The following is a 10,413-nucleotide window of genomic DNA, read 5'->3' as shown; positions in this document are numbered from 1 at the left end:
TCTGGATTGAGCTTCAGTTTATTGGCCCTCATCCAGACCATTACCTCGGCCAGGCACCAGTTCAGCACAGCCACTGCCTCACCTGGATTGGTGGAAAATGAGAGGTAGAGCTGGGTATCATCAGCGTACTGGTGATTCCGCAGCCCACACCTCCTGATGACCTCTCCCAGCAGTTTCATGTAGACGTTAAACAGCAAAGGGGACAAAATGGATCCCTGCGGTACTCCATGGCATAGCTGCCATGGTGCAGAGCCATAGTCCCCCAGCATCACCTTCTGGAATCGGCCATTGAGATAGGAGTGGAACCACTGCAAAGCAGTGCCTCCGACCCCCAATCCCGCTAGCCTATCCAGAAGGATACCATGGTCGATGGTATCAAAAGCTGCTGAGAGGTCCAGAAGAACCAACAGGGATGCACTCCCCCTGTCCCTCTCCCTGCACAGGTCATCATACAGGGCGACAAAGGCAGATTCAGTACCGTACCTGGGTCTGAAGCCAGACTGAAATGAGTCCAGATAATCAGTTTCATCCAAGGGTGCTTGGAGTTGTCCCGCCACCACCCGCTCCAACACCTTGCCCAGAAACAGGATGTTGGCCACTGGTCTATAATTAGTGGCCATCTCTGGATCCAGTGACACTTTCTTCAGGACCGGCCGGACTACCACCTCCTTTAAAGGGGCAGGTACCCGACCCTCCCTCAGAGAAGCGTTAACCACTTCCAAGATCCAGGTCCCAATCCCGTGTTTGGCGTTGTTTATTAACCAAGATGGACAAGGGTCCAATAGGCAAGTGGTGGGACGTACTCGCCCAAGCACCTTGTCCACATCATCAGGCCGCAATAACTGAAATTCATCCATTAATTTTGGACCAGATGGCAACATTGGTATCTCCTCAGAAGCCTCTGAATCACTAGTAGAGTCTAGCTTGTGACGAATCTGAGCAATTTTCTCCCTGAAATGCTTGGCAAAGTCATCACAGCGGGCCTTCAAGGGTGGAACCAGATCTTTCTTAGGGCCAGGGCGAACCAGGCCTTGTTCCACCCGAAAAAGCTCCGCCGGACAGCATTTTGAGGAGGCAATGGAAATGGAGAAGAATTTCTTTTTCGCCACCCTCACCACCACAGCATAGGCCCGATAATGGGCTCTTAAGTGTGTTCGGTCAGATTCATTCCATGATCTCCTCCACCTACGCTCTAGCCATCTCCCAGCCTGCTTCATCGCCCGCAATTCAGATGTATACCAAGGGGAAGAGTGGGCTCTGCCTGGCGGGAGAGGACGCTTAGGAGTGATCGTGTCAACAGCCCTAGTCATCTCCCCATTCCATAGTTCGACCAGAGCCTTGACAGGAGCACCAGTCTTGTCGGCTGGAAACTCCCCCAGGGCCTGCAGGAATCCGTCCGGATCCATCCAGCTCCGGGGGCGGACCCACACAATCGGGTCCACACCCTTACAGAGGGAGAGGCCGCTCTCGAGCACTAACCTCACGAGGAAGTGATCTGACCATGACAGGGGTGTCAGACATAAATTCCTCACCCTCAGACCACTCTCTTCCTGCCCTGTCGAGAAAACCTGGTCCAGAGTGTGTCCACGTTCATGGGTCGGGCCAGTGACATGTTGAGACAGCCCCATGGCTGTCATGGAGGCCATGAAGTCCTGAGCCGCCCTGGTCAGACCAGTCTCGGCATGGAGATTGAAGTCCCCCAGGACCAACATCCTGGGGGTCCTCAACACAGGTCCGAGACAATCTCCGTCAGCTCAGGCAGGGAGACTGTTGGGCAGAAGGGTGCACGGTACGCCAACAGAATCCCCAATCTCTCTCGGTCGCCCAACACCAAGTAGAGGCACTCCAGCCCTGGTCTTGAAGGGACTGGAAGTCCCGTGAGGGAGATGGAGGCTCGGTAAACCAAAGCGACCCCCCCTCCCCTCCCCTCCAGGTGTGGACGGTGCTGAACCAGATACCCGGGCGGGCACATTTGAGAGAGGGCGACATCCCCCCCCGCTCAGGTCTCCGTTATGCAAGCCAGGTCGGCCCCCTCATCCACAATCAAGTCATGGATGAGGGAAGATTTATTGTGGACCGACCTGGCATTGAGCAGCAGCACCGTCAGGCCCGAGGGGCGGTTGACAAGACTACCTGGAACCCTCTGGCTGGGGGCAGAACCAGAAGGAGGGACGGGTGTCAGCCATCTGTCCCTCCTTCTTCTACGTGGACACGTTAAGCCCCCACCACTGTAACGTCCATTGTCCGTGACCACCCCAATGGCGGCACCCACGTGCTCCCTAGGAAACTCAACCGTCAACATGGCCAGGGACGACTCCATAAAAACAAATTAAAATACAATAAAACTTTAAAACAGTAAAAAACACCCCATCTACCCCCCAATTCAAAATTCCACCCACCGACCTAGCCCCCTGCCAGCCCAGCCCTGCACGGCCACGAACGGCCGCAAACGGTGGCGACCGCCCTTTGGCCGTCACCCTTCGGCCGCCGGCCCCAGGCCGACTCCGGCGGGTTAAGCTGGCGCCCACCCACGCACCCTGCCCCAATCCAGCGTTGCACTCACTGATGCTGGCGGTGGGGGAGCAGAGAGGGGTGCGGAAACCCGCCCAGTGGTGAGATGGCAACGCCCTCCTCCGCACCGTCGACAGTGGCCCTGGCGTGGCCCTGGCGTCTTCCGTCCCCGGGGTGGCCCAGCGGTGGCCGCGGGAGCGGCATCAGCTGGCCCCACGGCTCGGCGGTGCGCCTCAGGTCCGGCTCGGGCACATTAGGATGATGCCTTCCACTCAGAATCAGTTTTTTTCACTGGGCTGCAATTTCTATACCGATTCTGGCCTGCTGCCTTTAACAGTTGCCTGAAAGGGAGACACTGGACAGGGGAGATTTTTGTCATGGCATGGAGATAAGTGCTGGAGGGGAAAGGGCCCCTAAAAGGATGGAAGTCAGTCAGTCAGCAGCCTCCTGTCCCCTCCTCACTACCATGTGGGCTGTCCTTTTGTCCTCTCTGCATCCTGGCAGACAATCTAGTTCCCTCCGTATGTTGCTGACTCCCATCAGCCCCAGCCATCCCTGGTCAGGGATGATGGGAGTTATCTGTGGAGCACAAGTGGTCTGCCCAAATGCTCTACATCTGTTGGAGCTAAGGCCCAACAAGGGTGAGTATCGTTCCAGGGGAGGAATGTGCCCGAGCTCCTTGTGCCCGCCCACACGGCCAGCCCAGATCTTGGCCTTCTCCGCAGATGTCAGCACACGCTGCTGGGCACGCTGCAGAACAGCAGGCTCTGTTAGGAAGTCTTAGAAGGCAGGAAGTGAGTGGGCAGCAGGCAGCACTGACCTTTAATTCTGCTCTCCAGCCCCATGTGAAGAAGAGCCCATGGTCATCTCTGGGGATTCTGTTCAACAAAAAAGCCTCACACAATCCAACCCTTTTACTAGGGAAGGCTGATTCCTGCCATGGTGTGGTGGAAGCACAGAACTACATGATTCTCGTGCTTCCAGACAAGGCTTTTGTGTGCCACAGCTGCCACGTTCACCGGGTTTTACAGCAGGGGACAGGCGTCGTGGCCATCCGCTTGTAACCCTGCCATACTTTCTCACCTATTCTTTCATCTTTTTTCTACGATGAAAAATCCCTCAAGGAAGAAAAGGCAGAACAGCTGCATGGTGGGTTCTCGTGGTTAGTGCTAGCCCCTCTCCACCTGGAAGCAAGGACTGTGATTATTTTTTTCCAAAGCAACATTTTTTGGATCTCTATTAAAAGAGACATATCCAGAATAAAAATGCTTGCCCTTATGGGGAGCCCTTTCTTTAGACAGTTGTAGGTCACAGCTCAGTGTAGAGCATAGGCTTGGATGAGATGGACTCAAGGCATCTCCAGGAACGACCCCTGCCTGAAGCGCTGGGGAGCTTCATCAGTCATTCTGGGCAATTCTGGGCTACATGGACCAAGGGCCTGTGTGGAAGCTTCCTATGGTCCTACCTTGTGGTCTGTGGCACACCTCTGCATACACACACAACCACGAATGCAACTGATCCCATGCTACTACTCAGCTTTGGTCTGAAGATCTTTGTCTGAGCCTTGAGGAACTCCTTTGTAGAATCAGGCATTGCTTAACAATGAACAGGAGAGATGGCTGCCTCTTATAGGCCAAGTGCTGAGGTATTCACCTGCTTTCTCATCTGTGGGGATGTGTTGCCCAAGCAATAATACTCCCTTGGCTCAATCTATAAGATAATTCTTGGGTAGTGCCATTTGTAGGGCTGTTTTGCCCCAGAGACTGATTCTTCCTTTCTCCTTTGCAGCTCATTGGCTGCATCATTGGCCGTCAGGGCAGCAAGATCAGCGAGATCCGGCAGATGTCCGGAGCGCACATCAAGATTGGGAATCAGACAGAGGGCTCTGCTGAACGTCATGTAACCATCACAGGCACTCCGGTCAGCATCACCTTGGCACAGTACCTCATCACAGCCTGGTAAGAGCCATTATGCCTGCCGGGGAGGTCAGGAAGTGGGGAGTGGGGGGAAGTAACTGAGCACATGCACAGATACATGGAGCCATCAGCATGGCTCCTTCCTGCTGTGCCCAAGTTCTGTGGCTCTTTCATGGATGGCTGTTTGCTGTGCTGGGTGTATCCTGAGTTTGCAAACACTCTGCCTTTAACTTAATAAACAGGAGCACTGAACAGAGTCATGCGGCATTTCTGTTGCTCTGTCATCAGCCTCTCAACTAATCTCCGTCTGCCTCCAACCCAGATGAGATTTTGAGTGTCTCATGAACTAACCCAGTGCTATTACGATTAGCTACAATATTTTGGGCAGACTCCATCCTGACCCGTCACTGCTTTCCCTTCAACTTCCCTTTGCAGCTGAAAGCTACAGGGGGGGAAACCAGTTCTGTTCAGAAAGAACTGCTGGGTACAGCATGGAACTCTTCCATTTACTCAAGTGATAGACTCTCTTAGGTGAGTAGAGGAGGACATTTGTCACTGGGCAATACCCAACTGTGTCATCCCACTAGTGCAAAGGGGAATTAGGTTCTGAACCAGGTGCAAGAGAAGATTCTGACTAAAGTTATGTTTGTTCAACAGAAGGATTCAGTGGAGCTCTGCCAGCACTATTTGCGTTTGCAGAATGAGTCCGTTGAATACTGCCCATTGCTTATTATTATGACCTGGCACTTGTGATGCTTCAAGTTTTGGACCAGGAAATAACAGTCATTCATTTTTCATGGAGTACTACCCCTAGGGAACTCGACTTCAATACATAGCTTATCACTGAAAGATGCACTTTATCTGTTCACATTGTCAGTTTGCCTTAATAATTTCAACACTTGATGAGTTTATATGCTTAAGAAGCTGGACTAAGCTGAAGGAGAATCAAATCGCCACTCCCGTTCTTTCCTCCTGGGACAAATAAACAGAAGAACAATACTGTGGATAGTCTCTCAAGTGGCTGAAGTTGCAATTTCTATAGAAAAATACGGTGGTCTGTGAGTGACCCAAGGAAGCCAGGAAGGGTGTATGAATGCTGTGATTATGCACACAGGGGCCACAACAGGGACTTTGGGATAACATCTTTGACATAGCCAGCATTCAAGACTGTTGTGACAAACGCTGTCACGGTGAAGCCTTTTCTCTAACCTCAAATGCATGAACGTAGTCCTGGGGCAGAGCATGCAGGAGGTGAAGATCTGATCTGATGCAGAAATGATGTGGAACGCCTAATTCACAAGCTCCAATCTTCGTGTGTACCTGTTCTTTTGCACATACCATTATGCATGCCAGTGCAAATGCGTGTCCATGAGGGCATAACAGAGCCATACTTGTATGTATGTGTTATACAAAGTGCACATATCCACTCACGCCTCTGCAGGTTTTTCTGTGTGCAAGCTTGTGTATGCATACATCAGTGCATATACACGCCCCAGCATACACCCACACTTGTCTGCATTTATGAATGTAAATGTGCATGCATGCCCAGGACTCATTCTTTCTCCCTTCTTGTTCTTCAGTTTAGAGACGGCCAAATCTACCTCCCAGACGCCCCCAGTTGACCTCGGCATGACTTTCTCCCAGCCCCTCACCCCTTCGCCAGCCCCAGCGCTGACAGCAGTGGCCGCGCCTCCCCCAGCCTTGCTTGGCGCTCCCTATGCCATCTCCCTCTCCAACTTCATCGGCTTGAAACCTGTCCCCTTCTTGACACTGCCTGCTTCCTCGGCCACAGGGCATAACGGCAGCCTTGCTACCTACACGACCAAGATCTCCACAGCCAATGCCAGCAAGAAAGCTGAGAGACAGAAGTTCTCCCCATACTGAACGGGAAGGCGGGCTGTGGAGCAGGTGAGGGGACTCCTTTGGGGACCCTCGCATGCTTTGATAGAAGGCATCAGCACCTGGCCACTCCAAAGCAAGACTGCATGGGGAGAGACTAAGCAAGGGGTGAGGGGAAAGACAATGGTATAGGAAAGCAAGGGGATGGGAGGAGTGTGCTCTGGACCACTGCTGAGAGCAGTGCTGCCCAAGAGCCGGTCAGAAATGGTTCTTCTGCATAGATCCTGCCTGATCCTGGCTGAGAGTTCTTTCTTGAGACTCATGACTTTATCTCTGTCGAAGAATTCCTCTCCCACACCTGGAAGTATTATTTTCCTTTACCTTCTGTAAACCTACTTGACCTCCTTCAGGAAAGAGCTCCTCTCCATCTGATTGCCTGCCATTTTTCTAAATTTTAGGAAAACAGGTTGCTTAAGGCAAATTGGAAAAGAAAAATCCACCCATTAGTTTGCAGTATACTGAAGGAGCTGGAGGTCTTGGGAAAGGCTGCATCTTGGTTGTGACAGTAGGCAGCTTGGTAGATCTGTGATGTTGACAATAGAGAATATGCTGTATGTTGTTATGGGCGCACCTAGAGAAGGCTTTGTTGTGTCATCACACTGCCACCCTGCTTCATGGCATTTTGTGGGGATCCACTTGTCTTCCCCTTGTAGCCTCCCCATGTTTCCCTATCACGTCTTCCACCTTTTTTTCTTACCATAGAAAATCCAATAAGAAGAAAACAGGCAGAATAACTGCACCATGCCTTTTTTGTTGATAGCACTAGGAGCCCTCTGTCTGGAAACACACTTGGATTGCATTTTCAAGGGCAGAACTAGAAAGGTTCTGATTTAGACAGAACTGGAAGGTACGTAGGGCCTAGATATGTCAGGATGCACCAAAAAAGAATGTACCAAAAGTGGGGATCCACTTTGATACTATGCTTCTCCTAATAAGAATAGAAGAATACTTCTCCTAAATAGAAATATGAAAAAAAAAAGCTTTTCAGGATTCTTCAGGCCAGCCTCAAGATCATACAGGATTCTGGACTATTCCTTCTAAAAAAGAATAAAAATGGGTTGAAAGGAATCGCTTTCATCAGATGCCCCTCTGTAGGTTGCAGGAGGTGGCACAGCAAACATGGATGGATAATTGGCTTTTCCTCACTGATCAGCTGAGCGATGACTAATCACAAATAGGACTGACCTATTACTGGATTAGCACTTCCAACACTGGCTCATAAGTGGTTGACATCTACCCTCATATTCTACTTTGGGGCAGATACCACAGGAAGCCTCTCTTTGGCGAGGCATGTCTTATGTTGTCATGCCAATAATGCATCCTTGATTTTTATTTCATGGGATGGTGTCTCCAGTAAGTGCTACCAATTTTGCTCTCGTCCATTACACTGCAACCATTAGCGTGGGTACTCTGAATGTCCCACTGTGTCCAGTGAGGCTTACCTGTGAACATGGGAAGCTGCCTTAGAAGAAATTCGACTATTGTTGCATCTAAGTCAATATTACATATGCTGGCTTGCAGCAGTTCTTCCAGGTTTAAGGCAGGGGTCTTTCCCAGCCTCACCTGAAGATTCCAGGCACTGATCCTGTGAGTTTCTGCTTCAAAGCATGAAGTCTACCACTGAGCGATGGACCTTCCCCAGAAGGGAACTCCATGGTAAGTGGACGTAGGATTGCAGCCATAGTGATTTGGTCAATTCTGCCACATGCTATTCTCTGAAAAGGCTCCCCATTACCATACCTTCTTCCTCTGTTGACATCATAAAGACACTTGTCCAGTCAAAACATCTGGGGGAAGAGGTGGCAGCCAGAGACACGGAAGCATTTTCCCATCTTGATGACTTTTGATTAAAGTTACTGACATGTATGCCTAGTATGTCTGACACTTGTGATTTAGGCTTTCATCCTAACAGCATATAATTCACACTGCTGCACTCAGTAAATGTCCCAATGTATTAAATATACCATATAGCAAAGGATCCCACACTCCGTTTCTTAGCTGGTTTGCAAATCATTGTACCTTCATTGAAGTGGGTCAGCATGTAACCTGGCATACTGTGTTTCTCCAGTCAACATTGCGGTGTTCATTGCAAATTCTTATCATTATAAGGCATTGAATGCAATGTTAGTTTTGAATGAAACTGAGAAAAATGGTAATTAAAAAAGCCATCCCTGAATTTGCTGTTTGCCTACTCCTCCTATTAAAACAGTTGGTTCACCATCAGCAAAGGTTAGTCCCAGGGCTGGGTTCTGTGTCTGCATCAAAGTAAGTTAAAAACCTGCATGCAGTAAATCCAAATTCTGTGCCATAAAAAGCTCATTTCTATGACCTGCATAAATTATACATTTCTCCTGCACAGCAGAATACATTTTTCTTTCTGCTCATTATGTTGGATTGATAATTATGGGGAAAGCAAAGCACCAGCACCTCCACAGTCACTGGGAATCTAGTTAATCTGCCTCTCCTAAGAGTTCAGCAAGCACAGCTCACCCACTTTCATGCACATCTTTGCAGCAAATCTTGTGCATTTCCTTTGGGAGTCAACATAGCACCCTGTTTATGTAAAGCTTACACTATTAGGTTGCTACACCAAAGCTGTACAGGGGAAAAGTCTATTGGACTTAAGAAAAATGGGGCAAACAATGGGATTAGCAATACCAGTGCAATAGGCAGTGGCATCTCTTGCTTACTAATGGATTAGTCCTCCATTACAAATGGTTTTGGTGGCAGTGAGTAGGTCCCCCTGCCCTCTGTAACTGCAGCCAATGACTGAGAAAAATTCTAAAGATTCATATATCTAATAAGTCAAATTCTCCAATGATTTACATCTGCGTTGGTGCAGTTCATTATTTCAGTTGTCCAAGAAAGGGACAAAGCCAAAAAAATCCTATTCCTACAGAACAATCCAACCATTTGTCCGTTTGGCATTGTACCCTGGCTGGTACAAATTTCTAATTCTCCTCTATCACTTGCTGGCAAAATAAAAAGTCCTCCCATCTTTTCTTGCTGTTCTGAGGAACTTCCCTTTCCTTATCCCATGATCCTCTTTCGCTTGCCTTTCAAAATGCTGTACATATAATTCTATATTTTTCCTCCTTTGTAACTTATCATTGATTTAATAAAAATGCAAACTTTGTCAACTCAGAGGTTATGTGATCAGAATTTTGTACATTTCAATCAGACAAAATAAAAATCTCAAACCAGCTATTTGAATGATTTAATAAAAAGCAAAATAGAGAAAGCCTGTGCAATGTTTTCCCTAAAAAATAAATAGTTGTTGGAATTGCAACTTCCCCCAGACTCCGCTGCATAACTGGACTCCTGTTCTTTTAAACATCTGTATTCTCAGCCAGAAAATTGAGGGAAGGTTTTCCTGTTGCTGTGTTGAACAAGTGTGTAAAATGTCACATAATTCCATTTCTATTTGACATGGAGGTGTAAGGGAACAAAAGAAAAATATGAGATAGGTGTGTGTGTGTGACAGAGAGAGAGAGAGGAGAGGGAGAGAGAACACAGAGGGAATCCCAGAACATGTACAGATTCACATGTTTAGTTGATTCAGAAGCACTTCCACTCAAACCTCAGTCATGTAATGTAAATCAGAACCACACCATCCCTGCACAGAAAAATATGCACAAGGCTTGGAGGATCTATTCTCTCACCATTACCGTGGTGTACACAGTACCCTTGGAGGGGCCCTAGGGAGGATTTAGCCCAACCTGCTTCATAACAGGACCATCCACACAGCAGGGCTCTACAGGTGCAGGACTCATACAACTGTCAGTGGAAGGGGCCTGATTTAACGTGTTTGTATCCCACTCCTCCTTCAAGGGTCTTGGTGCATGTGTGGATGCTCTCATTTTAGCCTTACAACAACCTAATGGGGCTAGAGGTGCGACCCTTTGTGTGCTTACTTGGATGCAGGCCTCAGTTTTCAGTGGGGCTCATTCCCCATGAAGCACATCCAGGGGTAATTGGCTCAGCTTTACCCCATGAGCTTAATACCTAAGGAGATTTCAAACCAGATCTCCCCAGTTCTCATGCAACATTCTATATATTTAAAAGGCCTATATATTTAGGCCAGGGT

The 10,413-nt window shown here is 48.8% G+C and overlaps 1 protein-coding gene across 4 annotated transcripts in view; it reads left to right on the top strand.

Annotated features, from left to right (window-relative positions):
- Positions 1-9,619, top strand: part of PCBP4 (poly(rC) binding protein 4) — a 54,783-nt gene extending 45,164 nt beyond the window's left edge. For 3 of the 4 annotated variants that reach the window (XM_044451236.1, XM_044451235.1, XM_044451234.1), the window contains 2 exons: positions 4,300-4,469; positions 6,008-9,619. In XM_044451236.1, coding sequence (XP_044307171.1) covers positions 4,300-4,469; positions 6,008-6,311 — 474 coding nt within the window. In that variant the 3' untranslated portion in view covers positions 6,312-9,619. The other variant, XM_044451237.1, reaches the window with a different exon arrangement.
- The last annotated feature ends 794 nt before the right edge of the window (positions 9,620-10,413 follow it).

The sequence above is a fragment of the Varanus komodoensis genome, unplaced genomic scaffold (genome assembly GCF_004798865.1).
Source record: "Varanus komodoensis strain SLA01 unplaced genomic scaffold, ASM479886v1 scaffold6_2, whole genome shotgun sequence".
Classification (NCBI taxonomy): Eukaryota; Metazoa; Chordata; class Lepidosauria; order Squamata; family Varanidae; genus Varanus; species Varanus komodoensis.
This window is presented reverse-complemented; position numbering and strand designations above follow the sequence as displayed.